Genomic DNA, 27,671 nt, shown 5'->3' with positions numbered 1-27,671 from the left:
TAGTCTTTATGTTTAGGTCTTTGATCCACTTGGAGTTAGTTTTTGTGCATGGTGTGAGGTATGGGTCCTGTTTCATTCTTTTGCAAATGGATATCCAGGTATGCCAGCACCATTTGTTAAAAAGACTATTATTTCCCCAATTGACTGACACTGGTCCTTTGTCAAATATCAGCTGCTCACACATGGATGGATTTATATCTGGATTCTCAATTCTGTTCCATTGGTCTATGTGCCTGTTGTTGTACCAGTACCAGGCTGTTTTGACTACTGTAGCTATATAATAGGTTCTGAAATCAGGTAGGGTGAGGTCTCCCACTTTCTTCTTCTTTTTCAGTAATGTTTTGCTTATCCGGGGGTTCTTTCCTTTCCATATGAAATTAGTGATTTGTTTCTCTATTCCCTTAAAGTATGACATTGGTATTTGGATTGGAAGTGCGTTATATGTATAAATGGCTTTTGGTAGAATAGACATTTTTTACTATGTTAAGTCTTCCTATCCATGAGCAGGGTATGTTTTTCCACTTAAGTATATCCTTTTGAATTTCTTGTAGTAGAGTTTTATAGTTTTCTTTGTATAGGTCTTTTACATGCTTGGTAAGATTTATTCCTAAGTATTTTATCTTCTTGGGGGCTACTGTGAATGGTATTGATTTGGTTATTTCCTCTTCGGTATTCTTTTTGTTGATGTAGAGGAATCCAAGTGATTTTTGTATGTTTATTTTATAACCTGAGACTCTGCCAAACTCTTCTATTAGTTTCAGTAGTTTTCTGGAGGATTTCTTAGGGTTTTCCATGTATACGATCATGTCATCTGCAAATAGTGATAGCTTTACTTCCTCCTTACCAATCTGGATACCCTTTATTTCTTTGTCTAGCCTAATTGCCCTGGCTAGGACTTCAAGTACGATGTTGAATAAGAGCGGTGATAAAGGGCATCCTTGTCTGGTTCCCTTTCTCAAGGGAAATGCTTTCAGGTTCTCTCCATTTAGAGTGATATTGGCTGTTGGCTTTGCATAGATGCCCTTTATTATGTTGAGGAATTTTCCTTCAATTCCTATTTTGGTTAGAGTTTTTATCATAAATGGGTGTTGAACTTTGTCAAATGCCTTTTCTGCATCTATTGATAAGATCATGTGGTTTTTATCTTTTGTTTCATTTATGTGATGGATTACATTAATGGTTTTTCTGATATTAAACCAGCCTTGCATACCTGGTATAAATCCCACTTGATCAGGGTGTATTATTTTTTTGATGTGTTGTTGGATTCTATTGGCTAGAATTTTGTTGAGGATTTTTGCATCTATGTTCATGAGGGATATAGGTCTAAAATTTTCTTTTTTTGTAATGTCTTTACCTGGTTTTGGTATCAGGGAGATGGTAGCTTCATAGAATGAGTTGGGTAGTATTCCGTCTTGTTCTATACTTTGAAATACCTTCAATAGTAATGGTGTTAAGTCTTCTCTGAAGGTTTGGTAGAACTCTGCAGTGAAGCCATCTGGGCCAGGACTTTTTTTTGTTGGGAGTTTTTTGATTACCGTTTCAATCTCTTTTTTTGTTATGGGTCTATTTAGTTGTTCTACTTCAAAAAAAAAAAAAAATTTTTTTTTTTTTGTTTTTTTTTACTTCTGAATGTGTTAGTTTAGGTAAGTAGTATTGTTCCAAGAATTTATCCATTTCTTCTAGGTTTTCAAATTTGTTACAGTACAATTTTATGTAGTAATCTGATATGATTCTTTTGATTTCATTTGGTTCTGTTGTGATGTGGTCCTTCTCGTTTCTTATTTGGGTTATTTGTTTCCTTTCCTGTTTTTCTTTAGTCAGTCTAGCCAGTGGTTTATCAATTTTGTTAATTTTTTCAAAGAACCAGCTTTTGGCTTTGTTAATTCTTTCAATTGTTTTTCTGTTCTCTAATTCATTTAGTTCAGCTCTAATTTTTATTATTTGTTTTCTTCGGGTGCCTGATGGATTCTTTTGTTGCTCACTTTCTATTTGTTCAAGTTGTAGGGACAGTTCTCTGATTTTGGCTCTTTCTTCTTTTTGTATGTGTGCATTTATCGATATAAATTGGCCTCTGAGCACTGCTTTTGCTGTGTCCCAGAGGTTTTGATAGGAAGTATTTTCATTCTCGTTGCTTTCTAAGAATTTCCTTATTCCCTCCTTGATGTCTTCTATAACCCAGTCTTTTTTCAGGAGGGTACTGTTCAGTTTCCAAGTATTTGATTTCTTTTCCCTAGTTTTTCTGTTATTGATTTCTAGCTTCATTGCCTTGTGGTCTGAGAAGATGCTTTGTAATATTTCGATGTTTTGGATTCTGGAAAGATTTGTTTTATGACCTAATATGTGGTCTATTCTAGAGAATGTTCCATGTGCGCTAGAAAAAAAAGTATGTTTTGCAGCAGTTGGGTGGAGAGTTCTGCATAAGTCAATGAGGTCAAGTTGGTTGATTGTTGTAAGTAGATCTTCCGTGTCTCTATTGAGCTTCTTACTGGATGTCCTGTCCTTCTCCGAAAGTGGTGTGTTGAAGTCTCCTACTATAAATGTGGAGGTGTCTATCTCACTTTTCAATTCTGTTAAAATTTGATTTATGTATCTTGCAGTCCTGTCATTAGGTGCGTAAATATTTAATATGGTTATGTCTTCCTGATCAATTGTCCCTTTTATCATTATATAGTGTCCTTCTTTATCCTTTGCGGTGGATTTAAGTCTAAAGTCTATTTTGTCAGAAATTAATATTGCTACTCCTCTTCTTTTTTGCTTATTGTTTGCTTGATATATTTTTTTCCATCCTTTGAGTTTTAGTTTGTTTGTGTCTCTAAGTCTAAGGTGTGTCTTTTGTAGGCAGCATATAGATGGATCGTGTTTTTTTATCCAGTCCGTGACTCTCTGTCTCTTTATTGGTGCATTTAGTCCATTTACATTCAGCGTAATTATAGATAAGTAAATTTTTAGTGCTGTCATTTTGATGCCTTTTCATGTGTGTTGTTGGCCATTTCATTTTTCCACATGCTTTTTTGTGCTGAGACGTTTTTCTTAGTAGCTTGTGAGATCCTCATTTTCTTAATGTTTAACTTTGTGTTTATTGAGTCGTTACGTTTTTCTTGGCTTTTTTCTTGGGTTATGGGATTGATATTCCTTTTTGTGGTTACCTTTTTATTTACCCCTATTTTTCTAAGTAAAAACCTAACTTGTATCCTTCTATTTCACCTTGTATTACTCTCCATCTGGCAGTTCAATGCCTCCTATATTTAGTCCCTCTTTTTGATTATTTTGATTGTTTATCTATTGATTTCCATGATTTCCTGTTGTGTGTATTATTTTGTTTATTTATTTATTTTTTAGAATTAGTCTTAATTTGTTTGTTTTTGTGCTTTCCCTATTTGAGTTGCATTTATATCAGGACGTTCTGTTTTGTGACCTTGTATTGTGCTGGTACCTGATATTATTGGTCATCCGGCCAAACAATCTCCTTTAGCATTTCTTGCAGTCTTGGTTTAGTTTTTGCAAATTCTCTAAACTTGTGTTTATCTGTAAATATCTTAATTTCTCCTTCATATTTCAGGGAGAGTTTTGCTGGATATATGATCCTTGGTTGGCAGTTTTTCTCCTTCAGTGCTCTGTATACGTCGTCCCATTGCCTTCTTGCCTGCATGGTTTCTGCTGAGTAGTCTGAACTTATTCTTATTGATTCTCCCTTGAAGGAAACCTTTCTTTTCTCCCTGGCTGCTTTTAAAATTTTCTGTTTGTCTTTGGTTTTGGCAAGTTTGATGATAATATGTCTTGGTGTTTTTCTTTTTGGATCAATCTTAAATGGGGTTCGATGAGCATCTTGGATAGATATCCTTTCGTCTTTCATGATGTCAGGGAAGTTTTGTGTCAGGAGTTCTTCAACTATTTTCTCTGTGTTTTCTGTCCCCCCTCCCTGTTCTGGGACTCCAATCACTCACAAGTTATCCTTCTTGGTAGAGTCCCACATGATTCTTAGGGTTTCTTCATTTTTTTTAATTCTTTTATCTGATTTTTTTTCAGCTATGTTGGTGTTGTTTCCCTGGTCCTCCAGAAGTCCCAGGCTACATTCTAATTGCTCGAGTCTGCTCCTCTGACTTTCTATTGCGTTGTCAAATTCTGTAATTTTATTGTTAATCTTTTGGATTTCTACATGCTGTCTCTCTATGGATTCTTGCAACTTGTTAATTTTTCCACTATGTTCTTGAATAATCTTTTTGAGTTCTTCAACAGTTTTATCAGTGTGTTCCTTGGCTTTTTCTGCATTTATCCTAATTTCATTTGTGATATCTTTAAGCATTCTGTAAATTAGTTTTTTATATTCTGTATCTGATAATTCCAGGATTGTATCTTCATTTGGGAAAGATTTTGATTCTTTTGTTTGGGGGGTTGGAGAAGCTGTCATGGTCTGTTTCTTTATGTGGTGTGATATGGACTGCTGTCTCCGAGCCATCACTGGGAAACTAGATTTTCCAAGTAGTCGGCTAAAAAAAAAAATGCAGTCAGATCCCTATCTGAATTCTCCCTCTGGCTCCAGGTATTCGGATGTTAATGGGGTCGCCTGGGGAGGGTGGGGGAGGGATCTGAGAGCTAGGAGTGTAGCACCACAGAATATAGAGCTGAACACCACGTTCACGCTCCGCCCCCGTTCGCCAAAATCCGGGCTGGACGGGTCCCTGGCTAGGACACTGCTTTCCTTGCTCGGAAACCAGTCACTTCCTCCTGGGGGCTTCCTCCGGTGTGCGGCACCACTCGTGGGCATTGGGTGGGCGTTTCCCGCACGAACGGGTGGGCCCGCCCCCGGGGTCTATTCAGGCGATTATAATTGGGTCCCGCGGTCACGCCCCGCCCGTGCGCGCACCCAAATCCCAGCAGGATGACTTCCGGGTTGAGACGCTGCTTTCCCCGTTCCGGAACCAGTCACTTCCTCCCGGGGACTTCTCCTTCCGGTGCGCCACACCTCTCGCATGAACTGGGTTGGCGTCACCTGCACGGCCAGGTGGGCCCGCCCCCTGGGTCAATTCAGGGTAATAAAAATGGACCCCACGCTCACGCCCCGCTCGTGCGCGTGCCCAAGTCCCAGCAGGACGGCACTCCGTCTGGGACGCTACTTTCCCCGCTTCGGGACCAATCACTTCCTTCCGGGGGCTTCTCCCTCCGGTGTGCCACACCTCTCGCGCAAACTGGGAGGGCGTCACTCGCAGGACCAGGTGGGCCCGCCCCCTAGGTCAATTCAGGGTAATAAAAATGGACCCCGCGCTCAAGCCCCGCCCGCGCGCGCGCGTGCCCAGATCCCAGCGGAATGGCTCCCCGTCTGGGATGCTGCTTTCCCTGCTTTGAGACCAGACACTTCCGGGGATTTCTCCCTCTGGTGTGCCGCGCCACACGCGCAGACTGGGTGTGCGTCCTCCCGCACGAACGTGTGGGCCCCGCCCTGGGGTCACTTTAGGGAAATATAGTTGGCCCCCCCTCCCCCGCTCGCGCCCCGTCGGCTTCTCGCCTAACTCCCGGCGGGACGGCACCCCAGCTGGGACGCTGTTCTCCCCCCTCCCAGATCAGTCACTGCCTCCTGGGTGCTTCTCCCTCTGGCTGCGCCTCTACGCCGCCCGCGCCAACCTGTTAGACTTCCTCCTGGGATGGGTTCGGGGGGGAAGGGGTGGGCCCCCTTTCTGTGCCGTCTGCCCCCCTGGGCTCTGCCCCAGATCGGGCTCCGAAGGTCACCTGCCTGGTGCGCTGGCTCCTGGTTCTGAAAACAGTCGCTGTCTGCCCGTATTTGTTCGTTTTCCGTCTCTAAGTCTGTGCTTGTTGTTCAGAGTTCGTAGATTGTTATGTATGTGATCGATTCCCTTGTTTTTCCGAGTCTTTGTTGCAAGAGGGATCCGCGGTAGCGTCCACCTAGTCCGCCATCTTGGCCCCGGGCAAGAATTTTTTTTTTAATGAAAATAGAATATCATTTTGTGATCATTCCCTCCAGCCTCAACAATCGTCTGACATTCCCTAACATCTAGAACATTCAAAATCTGACTGTAAAAACTCTTTGGGAAATCAAACCAATAATAGAGGCAGATATTTCCTAAGATTCAGCCCAATTATTTTCTGCAAGTACAGTTACTAGAACTGAAAGCCATCAGGTAGCTTACCTTTTTTTGTATGTAACAAAAAATGTCAGGATCAAAATCCACATTTCCAGGAAATAGTAAAGATCAGAGGAGAAATAAATGTAATACAAAACAGAAAAATAATACAAAGAATCAACAAGACTAGAAGTTGGTTCTTTGACTGGATCAAAAGAACTGACAAACCACTGGCCAAATTGACAAAGCAAAAAAATGAGAAGATTCAAATAACCAAAATAAGATAGATGGGTGACATTACAACAGAATCAACTGAGATAAAAAAAAGATCAGAACAGAATATTACAAAAAATTATTCTCCAACTGTCATGGACTGAATTATGTCCCTCCAAAAATGTGTGTATTAACTTGGTTAGGCCATGATTCCCAGGAGTCTGTGGTTGTCCTCCATTTTGTGATTGTAATTTTATGTGAAAGAGGATTAGGGTGGGATTGTAACACCCTTATCAGGTCACATCCCTGATCCGATGTAAAGGGAGTTTCCCTGGGGTGTGGCCTGCACCACCTTTTATCTCTCAAGAGATAAAAGGAAACGGAAGCTAGCAGAGAGTTGGGGACCTCATACCACCAAGAAAGCAGCACTGGGAGCAGAACGTGTCCTTTGGACCTGGGGTGCCTGCGCCTAAGAAGCTCCTTGACCGGGGAAAATTGATGACAAGGATCTTTCTCCAGAGCCAACAGAGAGAGAAAGGCTTCTCCTGGAGCCAGTGCCCTGAATTCAGACTTCTAGCCTACTAGACTGTGAGAGAATAAACTTGTCTTTACTGAGGCCATCCACTTGTGGTATTTCTGTTATAGTAGCACTAGTTGACTAAGACACTAATAAATTTGAAAACCTAGAAGGACAAATTCCTAGAAAAACACTACCTACATAAATTAACACAAATAGAGGCAGAAAATTTGAACAGACCCATAACAAAAGAAGAAATTGAAGATGTCCTTAAGAAAACTCACAACAACAACAAAAGATCTGGCCCAAACGGCTTCACTGGAGAATTCTACCAAATATTCAGAGAACAGTTGACAACAATTCTACTCAAACTATTCCAGAACATACAAAAGGAAGGAATATTCCCTAATTCATTCTACAAAGCCAGTACAAACCTGATACCAAAGCCAGGCAAAGACACCACTAAAAAAGAAAATTATAGGCCAATATCTCCCATGGATATGGATGCAAAAATTCTCAGCAAAATTCTAGCCAACAGAATTCAAAGGAATATCAAAAAAATGACACATCATGATCAAGTGGGATTCATACCAAGAATGCAAGAATGATTCAACAATAGAAAACCAATCAATATAATTCACCACATAAATAAAACAAAGGAAAAGAACTGCATGATTACCTCAATTGATGCAGAAAAGGCATTTGATAAAATCCAACACACTTTCCTGATTAAAACTCTCCGCAAAATAGGAATAGAAGGGAAATTCCTCAATAAAATTAAGGGCATAAATGCAAAACCAACAGTTAACATTATTCTCTACAGGGAAAGATTGAAAGCATTCCCCTTGTGAATGAGAACAAGACAGGGATGTCCTTTATCACCACTCTTATTCAATATTATACTGGAAGTCCTAACTACAGCAGCAAGAAAAGAAAGGAAAATGAATGGTATCCAAATTTCAAAGGGAGATGTAAAACTATCCTTGTTCACAGAAGACATGATCCTATACACAGAAAATCCCAGAAGCTGCACAAAAAAGTTACTGCAACTTAATGGAAGGATCCAGCAAAGTGACAGGGTATGAGATCAACGGACTAAAATCACCTGGGTTCCTCTATACTAACAAGGAGGACTCTGAAAAAGAAAACGGTACCATTTACAATAGCCTCAAAAAGGATAAAATACCTAGGAATAAACCTAATGGCGTAAAAGACTTATACAAGGAAAACTATAAAACACTAATTGCTAGAAACTAAAAGATATCCACATAAGTGGAAAAACATTCCATGCTCATGGAAGACTTACCATTGTGAAAATGTCAATACTACCAAAAGCAACCTACAGATATAATGCAATCCCAATCCAAATCCCAAAAACATTCTTTAATGAAACAGAAAAATTAATTTCCAACTTTATATGGAAAGGAAAGAGGCCTTGAATAGCTAAAGCAATACTGAAGAAGAACAAAGTAGGAGGCCTCACTCACTGATCTCAAAACTTACTACACAGCCATGGTAATCAAAATAGCCTGGTGCTGGTCCAATGACAGGTACATAGACCAATGGAATAGAATTGAGAACCCAGAAGTAAACATCTATCTACGAGCAGCTAGTCCTCAACGAAGGGTCAAAGTCCATTCAATGGGGAAGAAACAGTCTCTTTAATGAAAGGCTGTTTTTAAAACTGGATATCCATATGCAGAAAAATGAATCAGGATCCACACCTCACACTGTGCACAAAAACTAACTCAAAAATGGATCAAAGACCTAAATATTAAAGCTAAAACTATAAAGTTCCTGGAAGATAACATAGGGATAAAACTAGGGGACCTAATTTTCAGCATTAATAGTCTATCAAACACAACAAAAAATGCACGAATGACAGAAGACAAATTAGATAAGTGGGACCTCCTAAAAATTAAATACTCATGCTATCAAAAGACTTTACAAAGAGAGTAAAAAGAGAAACTACAGACTGGAAAAAATCTTTGGCAATGATATATTTGATAAGGGTTTAATCTCTAAAATATATAGAAAACTTCAACAACTCAACAATAAAAAGACAATCCAATCAAAAAATGGGCAAAGGACATGAGCAGACACTTCACCAAAGGGGACATTCAGGCGACCAACAAATAGATGAAAAGGTGCTCACAACCATTAGCCATTAAAACCAAAAGAAAGGTGCTGCCATCCAGTTGATTTCAACTCATAATGACCCTATAGGACAGAGAACTGCCCCACAGGATTTTTGAGGAGCTGATGGATTCGAACTCCCAAACTTTTGATTAGCAGCTGAGCTCTTAACCATTGTGCCACCAGGGCTCCATTACAGAGATACAAATCAAAACTACTATGACATACCATCTTACTCCTACAAAAATGGTAATGATTGAAAGAAAACAACAAATGCTGATGAGGTTGTGGGGAGAGTAGAACTTATACATCACTGACGGGATTGTAAAATGCTATGGAAAATGGTACGGTGCTTCCTCAAACAGCTAAAAATAGAAATACCTTATGATCCAGCAATCCGACCCCTAGGTACATATATCCAACAGATATTAGAGCAGTGAAACAAGCAGACACATGCTTGCCTATGTTCACTGCATTATTCACAATAGCAAAAAGATGGAAACAACCTAAGTGCTCTAGTTCTAGCATTTCTTTCTCTATCAATGAATGAATGGATAAGCAAATTGTGGTACATACATTAAAAGAAATACTATGCAACCATAAAGAATAATGAGTCTGTGAAACATAACATGGATGAATCTGGGGGATGTTATCCTGAGTGAAATAGGTCAATCACAAAAAGGGAAATATTGTATGGTCCCATTATTATAACAAGTCAAGAACAGATAAAAACATAGGAAACAAAGCTCTTCAATGGTTACCAGGGATAGGAAAGAGAGGGAAGGAGAATTGCTAGATAGTAGACACTTGTTACTGTTGGTGATGGGAAAGGCAATCCCAAATATGCATGAAGTCAGCATAACTTTGCCAAGATAAGACACAAAGAGGCACATGAGCAAAAGGGACAATTTCAGTAAATGCTATAAAATATACAACTTTGCAACAGTTAAAAACAACCAAAAACCATGTGCATAGTTACACAGGTAGCTATGGCTGCATATATCTGTAGAGGAAGTCATATGCAAGTAAATGTATGTATATGTTTAGGCGTATTTGTAGGCATATGTATATACATGTTTGTGCTGCATATATATCCACATACATAACAAACTACATACGGGGCACAGTTACGGAGGCTTCCTAGCCATATCCAAATAACTCATGGGATTGGTTTACAGGATCAAAGGGCTTGGGACCACACTCTTGGAGGACAACTTAGTCAACTGACATAACATAGTTCACAAAGGTAATGTTGTACATCCTAGTTTGGTGAGTAGTGTCTGGGGTCTTAAAAGCTTGCGAGTAGCTATCTAAGATACAACTATTGGTCTCTGCCCGTATAGAGAAAAAGAGAATGAAGGAAATCAAAGGCACAAAGAAGAAACTAATTCACGGAACTAACGGCCCACATGAACCACAGCCTCTTCTAACTTGAGACCAGAAGAACTAGATGGTGCCTGGCTACCACTACTGACTGTTCTGACAGGGACACAACAGAAATGTCTAAAACCCAAATCAACCACTACAAAAAGCCAGGATGACACTGTTTTTGAATCTAAGAATGTCTAGGTACAAGATCTAACTCCTTAGACAAGTCATCTACCCTCTTTGAGCCTCAATTCCATACCCATAATATAAATCTTATAAATACAAAGTTTATTAAAAAAAAAAAATACCCTTCAAAGATTCAATTATATATAACAGCCCTTTCAAAATCTGTGCAATCAGAAGCTATTTCTCTCTATGGCACAATTTTTGTACTCATTCAAGATCAAAATCATTGATATTTCTTTCTCCTTAATCATTTATGGAAACACTGGTGGTGTAGTGGTTAAGTGCTACAGCTGCTAACCAAAAGGCAGGCAGTTCGAATCCACCAAATGCTCCCTGGAAACCCTGTGAGTCGGAATTTACTTGACGGCAATGGGTCTGGTTTTTTAATTGGTTAATCATTTATAACCAATAATTCACCTTTTTTTTTTTTGTGAATTATTGGTTATAAATGATTAACCAATTAAATAATTCACCTTTTGTTTTTTGTGAATTATTGGTTATAAATGATTAACCAATTAAATAATTCACCTTTTGTTTTTTGTGAATTATTGGTTATAAATGATTAACCAATTAAATAATTCACCTTTTGTTTTTTGTGAATTATTGGTTATAAATGATTAACCAATTAAATAATTCACCTTTTGTTTTTTGTGAATTATTGGTTATAAATGATTAACCAATTAAATAATTCACCTTTTTTTTTGTGAATTATTGGTTATAAATGATTAGCCAATTAAATAATTCACCTTTTTTTTTGTGAATTATTGGTTATAAATGATTAACCAATTAAATAATTCACCTTTTTTTGTGAATTATTGGTTATAAATGATTAACCAATTAAATAATTCACCTTTTGTTTTTTGTGAATTATTGGTTATAAATGATTAACCAATTAAATAATTCACCTTTTTTTTTGTGAATTATTGGTTATAAATGATTAACCAATTAAATAATTCACCTTTTTTTGTGTGTGAATTATTGGTTATAAATGATTAACCAATTAAATAATTCACCTTTTTTTGTGTGTGAATTATTGGTTATAAATGATTAACCAATTAAAAAACCAGACCCGTTGCTGTCAAGTAAATTCCGACTCACAGGGTTTCCAGGGAGCATTTGGTGGATTCGAACTGCCTGCCTTTTGGTTAGCAGCTGTAGCACTTAACCACTACACCACCAGCGTTTCCATAAATGATTAAGGAGAAAGAAATATCAATGATTTTGATCTTGAATGAGTACAAAAATTGTGCCATAGAGAGAAATAGCTTCTGATTGCACAGATTTTGAAAGGGCTGTTATATATAATTGAATCTTTGAAGGGTATTTTTTTTTTTTTTTAATAAACTTTGTATTTATAAGATTTATATTATGGGTATGGAATTGAGGCTCAAAGAGGGTAGATGACTTGTCTAAGGAGTTAGATCTTGTACCTAGACATTCTTAGATTCAAAAACAGTGTCATCCTGGCTTTTTGTAGTGGTTGATTTGGGTTTTAGACATTTCTGTTGTGTCCCTGTCAGAACAGTCAGTAGTGGTAGCCAGGCACCATCTAGTTCTTCTGGTCTCAAGTTAGAAGAGGCTGTGGTTCATGTGGGCCGTTAGTTCCGTGAATTAGTTTCTTCTTTGTGCCTTTGATTTCCTTCATTCTCTTTTTCTCTATACGGGCAGAGACCAATAGTTGTATCTTAGATAGCTACTCGCAAGCTTTTAAGACCCCAGACACTACTCACCAAACTAGGATGTACAACATTACCTTTGTGAACTATGTTATGTCAGTTGACTAAGTTGTCCTCCAAGAGTGTGGTCCCAAGCCCTTTGATCTAGTTCTAGCATTTCTTTCTCTACCACATACTCATTTTTTTTGTTTTTTTCTTTTTTGTCATTTGCCTTCCAAAAAACCCAAGCCCTTGTTATTTCAAAACTAACACTAATTTGAATGACTGATTTATTGGCTTCCAGGTTCTTACTGGAAATCCTGGTGGTGTAGTGACTAAGAGCTACGACTGCTAACCAAAAGGCCGGCAGTTTGAACCCACTAGGTGGGACAGTTCTACTCCGTCCTATAGGGACACTGTGAGTTGGAATCGACTCAATGGCAATAGTAATGGGAGGTTCCTCCTTATGTAATCTATATCATAAGATCCATCTTCACATACATCCATCTCAAAAGTTGTTGCAGTTCTTCAATCTCAAACAAAAGTGTCCAGCATTCTAAGACACAACGGCAGTCCACAGACAGCTCCTAAGCTCAACTCAAGGCTTATTATGAAGTCGTGTTGCCAAGCAGACTAGCCACCAGTGTGCCAAGGATGAGCCCTGGACATCCATGGGGCCACCATTCACTACATTCTCTGCTCATCTGGTGACCTTGATACCCACCCCATAATGTGCCCAAGGGTCCAGCCTCATACCTTGTCAGTGTGAGCAGACAGATCACCAATAACTTCAATTTGATCCTACCTGTTTGTTCCCTTGAATCTCCCACTGATGGACCCACCTGTCACACTGGATCCCATGCCATTATGAGCTTGCTCTTAACCTTGAACCTGGGCTAGTGCCAACAGCAGGGTTAAACAGCAGGGTTAGGTTAGTTAATCTCAGTGCATACTACAAATGCTAGGAGGCATGTCTATTGCCCAGTTTCATATTTCTCCTGCTTCCCTGTTGGCCCAGCATCTCTAAGGTCCTCTCCTACTCCTTCACATCAGAGTCAACCATAATCTAATTCAACAGCTCTCTTAACCTTGCCTTCCTCCATACCTCAATAGGAACCCACTATTTCATCTCAGCTAATGATTTCCCATGCCGCCAAACCCAATGCGCTCTTTACATAACAAATATTTTATAAAACTGACCTTATGATTATGAAATGAAATTCATACATAAGACCTACACACACACATAATTCAAAAACTTAAGTATATGTGTGTGTATATGTATAGATATATATGCACACACATATGTATGTAACAAAAACACATTCTGACTCATAGTAACCCCATCTGACAGAGCAGAATTGCCCCAGGGGGTTTCCAAGGCTATAATCTTTACAGAAGCAGACTGCCATATCTTTTTCCCATGGAGTGGCTGGTGGGTTCGAACCACCGGCCTTTTGGTTAGCACCTGAGTGCTTAATCACTACACAAACTGGGCATCCTTGCAGATGACACAAACTTGTTTGCTGAGAGTGAAGAGGACTTGAAGGACCTAGTGATAAGGATCAAAGACTATGGCCTTTAGTGTAGATTGTACCTCAACATAAGGACAACAAAAATCCTCACAACTGGATCAATAAGCAATATCATGATAAATGGAGAAAACATTGAAGTTGTCAAGAATTTAATTTTACTTGGATCCACAATCAATGCTCATGGAAGCAGCAGTCAAAAAATCAAAAGACATATTGTATTGGGGAAATCTGCTACAAAAGACTGCTTTAAAGTGTTAAAAAGCAAAGACGTCACTTTGAGGACTAAAGCGTGCCTAATCCAAGACCTAGCATATTTAATCACCCATATGCATGCTAAAGCCGGACAATGAGTAAGGAAGACCAAAGGAGAACCGATGCCTTTGAATTATGGTGCTGGCAAAGAATACTGAATACACCATGGACTACCAGAAGAATGAACAAATCTGTCTTGGAAGAAGTACGTTCAGAATATTCCTCAGAAGGCAGGATAGTGAGACTTGGTCTCATGTACTTTGGACATGTTATCAGGACAGTTCAGTTCCTGGAGAAGGACATAATGCTTGGTAAAGTAGAGGGTCAGTGAAAAAGAGGAAGACCTTCAACAAGATGGACTGACACAGTGGCTGCAACAATGAGTTCAAATGTACCAATGATTGTGAAGATAGTGAAGGACTGGGCAGTGTTTTGTTCCATTGTACATAGGGTCACTGTAAGCTGGAACTGACTGGGTGGCACCTAACAACAACATACACCTACTTCTCACTTACTATCTCATTATCCAACATTGAACATTTACGAAAACAGTAAAAAATCTACTATTTCACTATTTTGCACGTTAACAACGTGCATCTGGCAGTAAATGCCAAGGCATAAGGTAACAATAACACTGGCTATGATAGTTAAGGTATGTTTCAACTTGGCTGGGCCATGATTCTCAGTGCTTTAGCAATTATGCAATGATGTAATTTCATAGTTATGTGATGATGTAGCCATCCTCCATTTTGTGATCTGATGTAGTCATCCTTCATTTTTGCATAACTCTGCTTTTCACATAATGACCTGGTCAGTATGTGAGAAGTGAGTGTATGTACATATATAACTTCAAATATAATATATCCATGTGTAACTAAAATACAAAAGAAATAAAAAAGAAAGTAATTTATAATAAAATCGTATGTTTTGCAATATAGTCAGCCACATCTACACTGAAAGACATAATGAAGAATGGTGTTCCCATCTATATACAGAATTAGCATGAATACAACCAATACAAACACAGACTGATCCTGTATTATGTTAGTAACTTAAATTACACAAGCAGTATCCATATCAGTTACGTAATTTTCCAGAGGTATGAAAAAGTTGTAGTAAAGTTTAAACAAACAAAACACAATTTTCCCTTGATTTACACTGTAGTAGTCTTCCTGGGGGAAAAAAAAAAGTTGTTTTTTTTTTTTTTGCTTTAGTCTTCCTGGTAGCATAGTGGTTAAGAACTTGGCTGCTAACCAAAAGGTCAGCAATTGGAATCCACCAGCCATTCCTTGGAAACCCTATGGGGCAGTTCTACTCTATCCTATATGGTTGCTATAAGCTGGAATCAACTCGACGGCAGTGGGCGTGTTTTTTTTTTGGTTTAGTACTCCTGGAAAATCTGGTTCATATTAAATCTGTACAGAGCATACTTTGTGTTTATCCGTGAGATAGCTGGGTTAGGCTCAGATGAATATAAAGAGATTTTTCACCTACATGAATGCCAATAGGACATTCAAAAGGCTTGTGGGGCATGAGACAATTATTCATTGTATTAGAGAAGGCGTTGGCAATTTTTCTCTGTAAAGGGCCAGACAGTAAATACTTTTGGTTTTGCAGGCCATCAGTACTCTGTGAAGGCAGCCAAAAACAACAGATAAATGAGTGGAGATGGCTGTGCTCTAAAAAAATTTTATTTACAAAAACAGGCAGCAGGTCCTGGGCTACAGTTGGCCAGCCTGTGAATTAGGGCATGTCGTGTATTACAGAATGCCCAGTTCTCATACCCTAAGTGACAGATGTGCTGTCCAATCACTATGATGAAAAAACACCTCCTATGCAGCAATTAGAAACCCTGGTGGTGCAGTGGCTAAGTGTTACAGCTTCTAACCAAAAGGTCAGCAGTTCGAATCCACAGGGTGCTCCTTGGAAACTTTATGGGGCAGTTCTACTCTGTCCTACAGAGTCACTATGAGTAGAAATCGACTCGATGGCAACGGGTTTGTTTTGTTTTGTTTTGTTTTAATGGAGCAATTACCACTCCACCTTTCCACCTTCAAACATTAAGAACTTCTACTCTGAACTATTTTCCTTCAGTGCACTTGGCAAAGACATAGAACTTTCTGATATTTGCAACTTTTCTGTATCAGTTTAGAACGCACCTTCCCCCTCAATCTACCCTTTCTTGTTTATTTATCTTATGACTAATTTAAGGCCCAGCTGACACCTTACCTCCCCCTTCACCAAAAGATGAATTTCTTTCTCTACCATATAGTCATTTTTTCTGTCATTATGTTTTATGGCCTTGATATGACAGCTCGTCTTATCCTTCAACTTATTACGTTCTATCTCCCACGTAGAAGACAAGTTCCTTGAGGACAGAGACTATACCTAATACCGTCTTATCTACAGAATCTGGCTAAATGACTTTCATTAAGTCACTCACAAATATTATAGTGATTACCATGATGGGTGCTGAGGATACAGCAGTGAACAACCAGACAAAGTCCTTATGCTTACTAAGATTATTACTAATAGGGAGGAGAGAAAATATTTCTCATTGCAATAAGAACTATAAATGAAATAAACAGAGTGGTGACATACCAAGTAAAGGAGGGAAACATGATGCTCAGATGTTATTTTAGAAATAGAAATATAGCCACAGGAAACTTCTCTAAAGAGGAGATATTTGAATTGACACCTGACATATGAGAAGGGAGGCAGGGAAGACCATTCCAGCCAGGGGAAAGAGCATGCGTAAAAAAAAAATCTTGAGACAGGAAATTCTATGGTATGTTTGAGAAAAAGTAGGTCATACTGAACTTGACAATGTTTTAAATAATTAGGGAAGTGAAATAATATGATTTAGGCTCTTAAAATGATTATACTGGTTAAAGAATGAAGAAGGGATAATTAGGGAAGGTAAGAGAACAGGGAGTCTAATTAAGAAGCCACTGTAGAAGCGCAAGCAAGAAGTGACAACACCCTGGCCCTGGGGGTTGCAGTAAAGAGACAGAAAATGGACAGATTTAAGATATATTTAAATGAAGTAACCAATAGGAATTGTTCATGGGCTAGGTTTACAGAGGGGAAGAAATAGGTGCTTCCATTACTAATATGAGGAGAAAATGGTTTAGGTTGCGGTGGGGGAACATGAGATCTATTTTGGGTGTATTATAACTGAGATGAATGTTATATATTAATTAATTTTCCATGTTGAACCAGCATTGCATTCCTAAAATAAACCTCAATTGCTTGTGATTTATTATCCATTTTATATAGTGCTGGATTCAAGAGGAGATGCCAAGAAGTCACACGGATATACAAGAACTGAGACAGAAACATTTTAGCTAAAGAGATACATGTGTAGGTCATCGGCTCATAGCTGTTTGATAAAGTCACCTACAAAAGACTTCTGATAAAGAAAAGAAGACTGTGCCTGTCCTAAAATTGCCTAGAAAAAAAGTGAAAAACCTTGCTACTTGGAAAAGCTGGTGTCACAAAAGAGAATGTTTCAACCATGTACAGTCTGCTAAAAGGTTGAGTAAAATAAAGACACGGAAGTGTCTATTGATCTGGCAATAGGGAAGTCACTGGTAAAGTTGGTAAGAACAATTTCATCTAAATAGGAAAAATGGAAATCAAACTGAAGTGAAATGAAAAGGAGAATGAGAGATGAGAAAGTGGAAGCAGAAAGGAGACTTCTTCAAAATATTAACTGTCAGTCATAATGATGGTTTAGTGGTAAATTCAGTAATACCATGATAATACTCTAATATTTATCTTGTTGTGATTCCTTCAATGCAAAAATAAACTGAAATCTTATGTCAAGATAATTTGTACTTTTAAAAATGTAGTAGAAGAAAAGTTACTGATACTGAAATTTCCAAAATGCTTATTAATAAGGTCCCACTAATAAAAGAAAATATTTTATTCTTTTGGAGCAGAGAAACTTTTCTAGGCAGCAAGTAACAGAGCAACAGATAGAGCAATCTTATTCCACAAAATCTAAAAACATATATAACAAACACCTACATTATAAAAGAAATTTTTAGAAATATGACAGAGTAGAAGAAAATATTGTAACATAAATGGCCCTAAAATATAGTGTCTATAAATCAATAATTAAGAAAAGCCAACATAAAAATATATAAAGGCTAGGAACAAACAAATAAGAAGAAATACAAATGACTAATAAGATAGCATAATCCCCCATTTTTATGGACTTCCCTTAAAAGTTAAGAACAAAGAATAATGTTAGATCAATGCTTCTAGGAGCTATGCAAATAAAATCAGACATACAAATTCCTAGATTACCTACTGATGCTGTCATCAACAATACACAGCACTTACCCCACATATGAGTATACAGAGCAGTAGTCTTATTTAACACGATGTATCACATGACTACAAGAGGTATTGCTTTTTAGATTTCAGTGTATGCATTCCAATGAGAGATAAAATCATGTAATTTTTAAACTCAGCAAATCCAGATGTGTATAATATTTATACAGCAAAAGGCACCATGTAACCACAAAGATAAGAATAAATGCCTACCTTCCCTGATAGCTGTGAAAGGTGTGCCTTCTTCTTCCTGCAGCCTGATCACCTTCAGGGCTACCAATTTCCCATTGACCCTGGAAGAAAACAAAGAAGAGAGAAGCAAATTAGTGAAAATATGTTCCTATTATGGTTTTAATTATCTTCTTTACAAATTATATTTTATATGCTTTCACACTGCAAATGTCAGAGACTCAATTACGCCATCAGAGCAAGATAAATTTCAGTAAGGTTGGGAATTCGACATCATAATAAATATTCACATTTTAAATATTCACACTTGCATAGTCCAAGATTTAACTGCAGTTTTCTATGATTCACTCTATGTTCCTTCCAGAATGAAACTAACCCAGTGCCGTAGAGTCGATTCCAGGAAACTAGAGCTTAAAAAAAAAAAAAATCAGCATGCTTCTCCAACTATTCTCAGATTAACTTAAAATCAAGCAATCAGGATAACTCTCTCTTGTTTCCCCAATACAGTGTTGTTCCTTCTTTATTTCATTTGCTGAAATGTCTTTGTCTTCCTGTCTTTAGTTTGAGGGCATTTGATCCCGAAGAACAAACACTTGACACTCAGTCCTCTCTCTCCTCTTTATCTTAAGATCACCCATTTCCCTTTGGTCCTCCTTTTTTTTTTTTCCCTAGAGTCTCCTAAATTTAGATTTGGTCTGGTTGGGTTTATATTATGAAAACAAAAGTTATGAATATTTTTCCATCATTAGACCTATCCAAAACAAATGGTTTTTCCAGGCATACTCTAAGTGTGTATCAGCTCTTATTAAATGTAAGATTATGCTATGGAGGTAACTGTTATTCAGAGTCAATTCTGTCAACAATCGAAGACATGACCATATTGGTCTTTTCCTTGAGTACTCTATTTTCTACCTTTGCTGGGCCTAGCAACATATTTTTTTCGGTCAGTTGATTAGTTTAATTAAAATAGGTTAAAAAAAAGCACACATTAAAAATCTAAAAGGTACAACATATTTGATAAAAAGTAAACGTCCCTGCCACATACTCTTTAACCATCCACCTCCGTTCTTTTGAGGTTACCACTAACCATTATTCATGTATACTTTTAGAAAATATATATATATTAAAACAAAAATGTTCTTATATCATGAGAGTACATTAAATATTGTTTTCACCACTGAAGAATATATTTTGGTGACTTACTTATAAATTTAATAATACCTATATTTTCAATTGCTTCATATGCATGCAAAAGCTGGACAATGAATAAGGAAGACCAAAGAAAAATTGATGCCTTTGAATAATGGTGTTGGAAAAGAATATTAAATACACCATGGACTGCTAGAAGAATAAACAAATCTGTCTTGGAGGAAGTATGTTCAGAACCTTCCTTAGAAGCGAGGATGGCGAGACTTCGTCTCACATCCTTTGGACTTGTTATCAGCACAGGCCAGTCCCTGGAGAAGGGCATCATGCTTGGTAAAGCAGAGAGTCAGCAAAAAAGAGGAAGACCCTCAGCGCGATGGGTGACACAGTGGCTGCAACAATGGGCTCAATCTGATTGGTCAAAAATGTGTCTTATTGTAATTTAATTGCTGCAAAAAGGCTTTTAGAGACTAAAGAACCAGCAAAGGAGAACTCACGTGGCCCAAAGAACCCAGTGCCTATATCTGAAATAATCTGAGTTTCTTTTTAAAAATTACATCTAATTGGACTATTTTTGCCCAAAAAACTGCCGCAGCCACAAAACCCGAAAGGCCAAGCAGCTGATCATGGCCCAGCTGTCTGAGGGCTTTCCTCATGGAACTGACTGTTGAAATACATTGGTTATAGCCACTGGATAAGGGCATCTGATTATATAACTTTACAATATGCCAGTTTCTTCAAAAGTAGGTGTTGTTTTATTATTTTTTCTTTTGTTTCAGCCGGGAGGAAAAGCCTGCTGCTTTTTGCTCTGCAACTCCTGTCTCCTGGGTTCATTACCTTGATTTTTCTAATCCTGATTGTGTTCTGGGTACCCAGGTGCACGCAAAAAATTAATATGCACATGGGGTTCAGCTGGAGCTGTACCTTGCACTCTTCACTTGTCCTTTAGGACTACAGGAGGCCTTTGGCAGGGCTGGAGGCTGAGACTCAGTCACTGCTGACATCTGCACGGATTTTTCGCAGCCCAGTTGAGCTCATCACTGGCTCCCCGAGGAGGCAGTAACTGATTCCAGGAACTGCTTGGAATTTTCCCTTCATTTACAGATATTTTCCCCTCACCCATAAAAACATACACATAAGCCTCTTCCCACAAAGCTTTTCCATCTCCCTTGCGAACGTTAACTTCTGTGTACCCTGAACTGCATTTTGGAAGGCAGGACCTCATGTTTCTGAAGGTATATACTTAAAACATGCTCTCAGACCACATAACTATAATTGCCCTGTAACACACTGAGAGAAGACAAACATAATTGAACCAACACTCTTTAAATAAACTAAAGATGGAATCCCTAGAAGTCATCTCATGGATTATCTAATTTGCATTATTTTCATCATGAAAAAAGCATATTTTTTACAAACATTTTATATCACAGCTGCTTATAAGAACACGTTCCAGTTTCACAGAATTGTGATTCTCAGGCATAATTCACCATGAATTCAATCTCCAAGTATTAGTTTCTTATGTCCACAAAAATCACAACAGTTAGTGGCATTGAGATTTTATGTAATACATTCACATGAAACTTAAAATTGACTTAAAATTCATTCTAGAATATAAGCTCCAGGAGGAAAGGGACACTTTTTTCTCTTCTATTCACTGATGTATGCTTAATGTCTGGACCCAGCTGACCCTAGAGAAGCCTCTCAAAATATTTCATTGAATATTGACACTGTTAAGATATGGGCATTTTGCTCCTTGTGTCTATAAAACTAAGTCATGAATAAAGTATATAAATTATTGGTTCCAAAAATTTCAGAAATTCCAAAATTATAAATCTTTCAACGTCTTATTTTCTGTTTCCTTTAAATATTTCATTTCCTTTGTTCAAATTAAAGATGTAGTTGCTTTGTTTTTGAAGCATGCAGATATAGCAGTTTCCATTTCTTTCAAGTTGTACAATTTATAGAATGCTTTATTAACCTTCTTGCACCCAACAGACATGTTTTACAACACTCACTATCTTTTAATAACCTGAGCACAGACCACTAATCAGCATCTCCCTCTTCTCCAATTGCTTCATTGGTTTCCCACTAAGAATCATATTGATTATCAAATTGCTCTTTTAACCTAAGAGTCGTCGTGACTTTCTCTTCTCTGAATTTCTTAATGTAGTTTTTCTCTACATGTCTAGACACTCTTCAACTACAAGATTCATCCTCAGTTTTTAAAGCCTAGTAAAATGTGAAGTCACTGGTTTCTTTCACCTTTGGAAAAGATAACTTTGGAAAAAATAACATTTTCCAAACATGAGTATGGGGACTGAAATAGGTGAAATATCAAAGTTACTAACTCATTAAAAAAAACTCAGTTTTTAAAGGCTTAAAAGAGGGTATCTATTATTCCATGAAAAAAAAAAAATACTGTATCTTCTATTTAGCTCGTGGGTTTAAGCTATTTTATCAAAGGTTCAAAGCACGTAATTCAAACACTGATTTGAGTAACTTAAAATGATTATAAATTTCATATTGAATCAATAAATTAGAGCTGTTTACAGGAAAACATTGAAGATTCTTCCTCTTTATCAAGTTGTATTAATTAAATCAAAGGCTAATGAAGAGGAGGCAATCAAGGCTTGATTGCCAATGCAGGTAAATAACGTGATAGGAAAATAAATTGTGCTACTATCACCACAGAATCTTTTACTGGAGATAATGTATTGCTAAATCTGCTCCCTACCTGCTCTATGTTGTACAGTGTGCAATTTTTAATTCAGTGATTCTTTGCTATTCTGTTCTGCTGCTCTCAGCCTCAGAAGAATGACCTTGGCCTGACTACGAGGCTTGCTTCATCCCTCTAACTAAGATTCCTGCCCAAGGATGACTGACTCAGTGTTCTAGTCTGCTCACACAGGACAAGCTGTCAAGTGCAGCATGAGGGAGAGCCGGGGGAATTTCCCTGAGTGGACTCATCCATACGCGGAGACACAAGGGGTGGGTGTGACTGGGCAGAGCCATGGTGAAGTGGGTTCAGGCTTTCAGGTGGATTCTAGCCACAAATCCAAATTCCTGCAATGCAGAAACTCTATCCCCAATTCTGTGTGCCTGAAATTTGTTAATAAAAAATTTTCTTGTGAGAGTGAAGCAAGGCCTAGGAGTTCAAATGAGGAACACAGCCTACTCATTTGTTCATCCATTAGTTCATGTATTCATTCAACATTGCGTGAAACCTATGAAGGAGAACTTTCCAGTTAGCTCAGGGTAAAACCTACAGTTTCAAAGAGAATTTCCTCATGGACAAACAATTCTCAAAGGAAAGCCTAAAGGTTTTCCATTCCATTAGTTACCTCAAATTAATAGGATAACTTAGTACAATAAAACAAAATCACAAATATTATCTAGGTCATCTTTGAAATAGTGTCCATGTGCTAACACCTAGAAGAAATTACGCCTAGAGAATAAAAAGGAAATTAAAGCAATATACCTAAAGAAATTTAATATACTCTGGGAAATTTAATATATTCTGCCTCTCTCTTCCATTTTGACTTTGTCTCAAGAGAAACTGGTAAGGAAAATAATACCAAGTGCAGGCAGATACAATGTTTTTTTTCCTTGCTGTCTTGGTACAGAAGCAAAAGAAGGAATTATAGATACTAGGGAAGGAATGACAAGAGCAAGCTGGAGTAAATAAAGGACAATATATGGGCTGAATTTATAATCTAGTCTAATTTATTAAAAATATTAGAGAGATTACATTAATAATGTTTCTTTTCTAAGTTCTTCTAAAGACACTAGTTAAAGTGCTGATTATACTGTATTACTTACACATTTCAAAACTTGAAGACTTAACTAAATCACTATGGCCTTGCTATTTTCATCTGAATTCAACTTTTTTAGATTATTCAGGTGTGAGAAATCATTCTAATACTATTTAACCTGTGCTATTAAAAAAAAAAATTTTTTTTTTTTTTATTCCAGAATAGTGTAACAGCTATTAGGGTGTGGCTAACAATGCAAAAAGTCTGAAGATTTAAAGCAATGAAATTACATAGAGCAAAAGGTATATTCAATCAACAATTACCTGTAAAACCAAATGACTGCTACAAAAGCATAATTTATCACCATCAAAGTGTTATCAAATGTACAAACTCATAATACTTTGAAATATAGTATCAGAATGACATATAATGGTCATGGGATAAAACATAATAGAATTATGCACACTGCAACAATTTTAAACCAGCCATCTTTTTTATCTTTCCAAAAATAAAATCTATTAACAAAGGATTTCAGTCTTATTTACCTTGCCAAAAGGTGAGGTGGTTAAGCACTTGACTGCTAACTGAAAGGTCAGCAGTTCAAACCCACAAGATGATCCATGGGAGAAAGATGTGGCAATCTGCTTCTGTAAAGATTACAGCCTTGGAAACTCCATGAGGCAGTTCTACTTTGTCCTATAGGGTCGCTATGAGTCCGAATCGACTCGAAGGCAAACAACAATATTGCCTTGCAAGTAGAAGTAACCTCAGTGATTATTCAGGCTCCTCAGTAGAAAAAAGATTCTTACTAACTTGACTGCCTATAAGTTATCTTTGTACTCTCACAGCCTGGAAAAAAGTAGAGCTTCAAAAGATGTTGGTAGAACTCAAACTCCTCGAAGATACCCCAAATTAGTTCCTCCTTATATTGAACCAAAATCTGCTTCCTGTAATTTTTACTTTGATTCAAGTTCCACATCCACAAAGGCTAAACTAAATTCTCTCTCACAAGCCTTTCATTTAATTAAGTTTTGATATCAACATCCCATCCTTCATTCAACAAATATTTACAGACTATGACCTGCCTGCTTCTGTGCGGGCTAGTCAAGGAGACAAAAAACACGTAACTACAAGGACAACCAAGACATGTCAAAGAGAATCAAAAGTCCCCCACTTGTCAACAGTGGGACACTTTGAGTAGCACTAAAAATAATAACAAATAAAAAATATCAATTATGTTTAAATCATAAGTTCATAATGATACTAAAAAATTTACTGGTCATATCTGGAGGATTCTATTCCGTCTCATTATTTTTAAATCTATAAGTAAATAGAATAAATCAAGCATTTATTTTCCCTCTCCTTATACAAATTACTTCAGTATAACCAAGTAGTTGATAATGAAGTTTCTCTTTATGGATGCACTGCCATGAAGAAGGAATGACAGAGTTTGAATATGACTGTTTTCCTAACCATAATCACTTAATGGATTATCAAAGACTGCTTAAAAAAAAAAAAAAAAAAACCTACCAGATATTATGTGCCTCCTAAAGAAAAGACCATCCCACGCTATGGAATAAATCCCATCTGAATCTGACCATGTCTGTATCTACTTATACCCTTTCAAGATCTAATTATTTTCTGCTTCAAATTTTTTGTTGATACCATGTGTTTTCATTAATGTAAGCATGCTGAATCATTGAGTGATGCTGATTTTTTGGTAAGTAGCATAGTTTTGTTTTGTTTTGTTTTTTTACCCCCACCAACAATCCTACCCTCAGAGTCCCAAGGGACATTTGTTGTACCACTAATTCTACACCCAGACAGCCCTAGAGTTCAGAGGGACATATGGTGTCCCAAAGAAAATTTTTCAAAATTTCTATGTTTCCTACCAAAACTGCACATGCCTCATACAACACCCTGTAGAAACAGTGATTAGCGCACACCCATTTTTCTCGTTTCGAACAGTTAAAAGGCCCCTGCCTTGCAGCAGCATGCACTGTCAATGGGAAAGCAGCTTCCCAATGAACCTGAGAGGCAGAAAAAGTGAATGGGTGACTGTGTATCCCAAAAGTCATGAAAGGGTTATTAAAAGACTTAAAGGTACATTTTAAGTAATGCCATTGGGATACAATTAGAAAAATTCAGGCTACAGGAAACTCTATAGGATAAATGACTGTTTTTTCACCAAGTAAATTCAAAGAAAAAAGAGATTCCAACTCACAACAACCTGTAAGACAAAGTAAACTGCCCCTGGACTAAAATCTTTACAGGAGCAGATAGCCAGGTTTTTATTTTCTGCAGAACAGCTAGTGGGTTCAAATGGCTAATCTTTCAGTTAGCAGCTGAGTACTTAACCATTGCCACCAGAGCGCCTTTGAAACAGATATACCTAACTGCAATTAAATGCAATATATAGACCTAATTTTATCTTGATTCAAACAAATTATATTTTAACAGCGACAATATATTTGCTATTAAAAATCTGTTACTTTTTTAAGATTTAAAAATGGTGTTCTGGTGATTTTTTTTTCAGAGTCCTTATCCTTTAAAGGATAAACGTACTATGAAATAATATGATGTTTGGGGTTTGTTTCAAAACAGTGGAGAAGGTATGTAGATGAAACAAGATTAGCCGTAAGTTGGCAGTGTTTGAAGTTAGGTGATGAATAAGTGGGAGGTTATTATAACTATTATTTTTCCTAATTATTTTCCATAGTGAGTTCTTCAAGTAAAAAAACAATAATAATTGGGATAAATGTAAATAAGGAAAATCACAGAGTGTTATGAAAGAGATAAAGAGGGAGAGCCATTTTAGATTTTATTCAGATCAGGCAATGATTCTCTGAAAAAGTGACATTTAAGCTGAGACAAATAAGATAAATGAGTAACTAATAAGCAAAGAACATTCCAGGGAGATGAAACAACCTTTACAAAATCCCAGAGGCAGAGAATGTGATGTGTTTAACAAAAATATAAGAAAGAAAGTATGGCTGGAACTAGCGGGAAGGGGAGATGCAGGAATAGAGAGAGGGACAAGAGCCAGATCATGGAGGTCTTTATGGGTCATAGGAAGGCCTGATAAGAAACCAATGAATAATCTTAATAAAGAGAATGGCATGATTCAAAGTATGCGTCTGCAGCTCACTCAGTATGGCATGGAGCATTGGGTGGAGGGGTACAACAGGGGGAAGAGGGAGGAAGGTCAGAAAACTGACTCAGTGGTCCAGGAGAAAGGTGGTGGCCATTCAGACAAGGGTATTAGTAAGAGCAATAGGAAAATGGAAAATATCTTCTGAAGACAGGTTCAATAGGCTGCCATGATAAATTAGGTTTTGAGTAGGGAAAGGTACAAAGGATGACTTCGAATTTTCTAACTCCAAATTTTCTGACTTGAAGCATCTAGGGATCATGGAGGTGTCATTTACTAAATTGAGAAAAACTGGAGAAGGGAGAAGTTTAAACAGAGAGTACCAAGAGTGCTGTTTGGGAAGAGTTTACTCTTGAAGTCTGAGACATCCAAGTGGAGACATAAAGGTGGCATTGGTATTTATCGGTCTGGATCTCTGTACAGAAATCTAGGCCAGGAATATAATTTTGTGAGTCACTTGGAGGACAGCAAGAGAAGTAATAACCTTAGGGGAGAGGCAATTTTCTGTTAAGGCAGAAGTAAAGAAAACAGGTAGAGACTTTGCTGACCAGAGAATGATGTTCTAGATCTAAAAGACACAGGGCAAGAGCATGAAGGATGGATGAAAGAAACAATATACGGGATATATTGAGAAAGATGGGGATTAGGTTTGAGAGATACGGGATGATAAGGGAGTTTTATACCTTGGATAGTGCCTGGGATATAGAGTGATGTGAGCCAGAGCCAGAGGAGATTCCATTCTGACAGTCTCTCGAAAGCAGGTGGCACAGGTGCCTCAAGTCCTGGCTGCTGATCAGCTTAGCTGCTTCTATCTGCATTAGACAAGGCATGCAAGGGAGATGGGGCTCCTCTGCAGCTATTTAGAGGATTAAATGTAGAGGTTCTCAACCCTGATTACAAATTAGAATCACCTGGGGAGCTTTAACACCCACTAATGCCTGGTCCCATCCTTGATTTAATTGCTGTGGGGTGGGGCCCTAGCATCTGCATTTTTTTTTAAACACCTCAAGTGATTCAAATATGCAAAGAGGGGTGAGAACCACTGTGAGGCCTTCAGGTTCCTACATGGCCTTCTCATTGCCTCTCTTCCTTTGTTTGGTCTCTCTAACATTAAAGTCTCCTTTTTACTATAAACATTCAAAATTTTTCA

At 37.6% G+C, this 27,671-nt stretch overlaps 1 protein-coding gene across 2 annotated transcripts in view; it reads right to left on the bottom strand.

Annotated features, from left to right (window-relative positions):
- The window catches only part of CDK14 (cyclin dependent kinase 14), a 693,252-nt gene that overhangs the window by 438,935 nt on the left and 226,646 nt on the right, over positions 1–27,671 (bottom strand). For both annotated transcript variants that reach the window (XM_049893961.1, XM_049893962.1), the window contains one exon: positions 18,494–18,573. In XM_049893961.1, coding sequence (XP_049749918.1) covers positions 18,494–18,573 — 80 coding nt within the window. The remainder of the gene's footprint in view (positions 1–18,493; positions 18,574–27,671) is intronic.

Source organism: Elephas maximus, chromosome 8 (assembly GCF_024166365.1).
Source record: "Elephas maximus indicus isolate mEleMax1 chromosome 8, mEleMax1 primary haplotype, whole genome shotgun sequence".
NCBI classification, from domain to species: domain Eukaryota; kingdom Metazoa; phylum Chordata; class Mammalia; order Proboscidea; family Elephantidae; genus Elephas; species Elephas maximus.
This window is presented reverse-complemented; position numbering and strand designations above follow the sequence as displayed.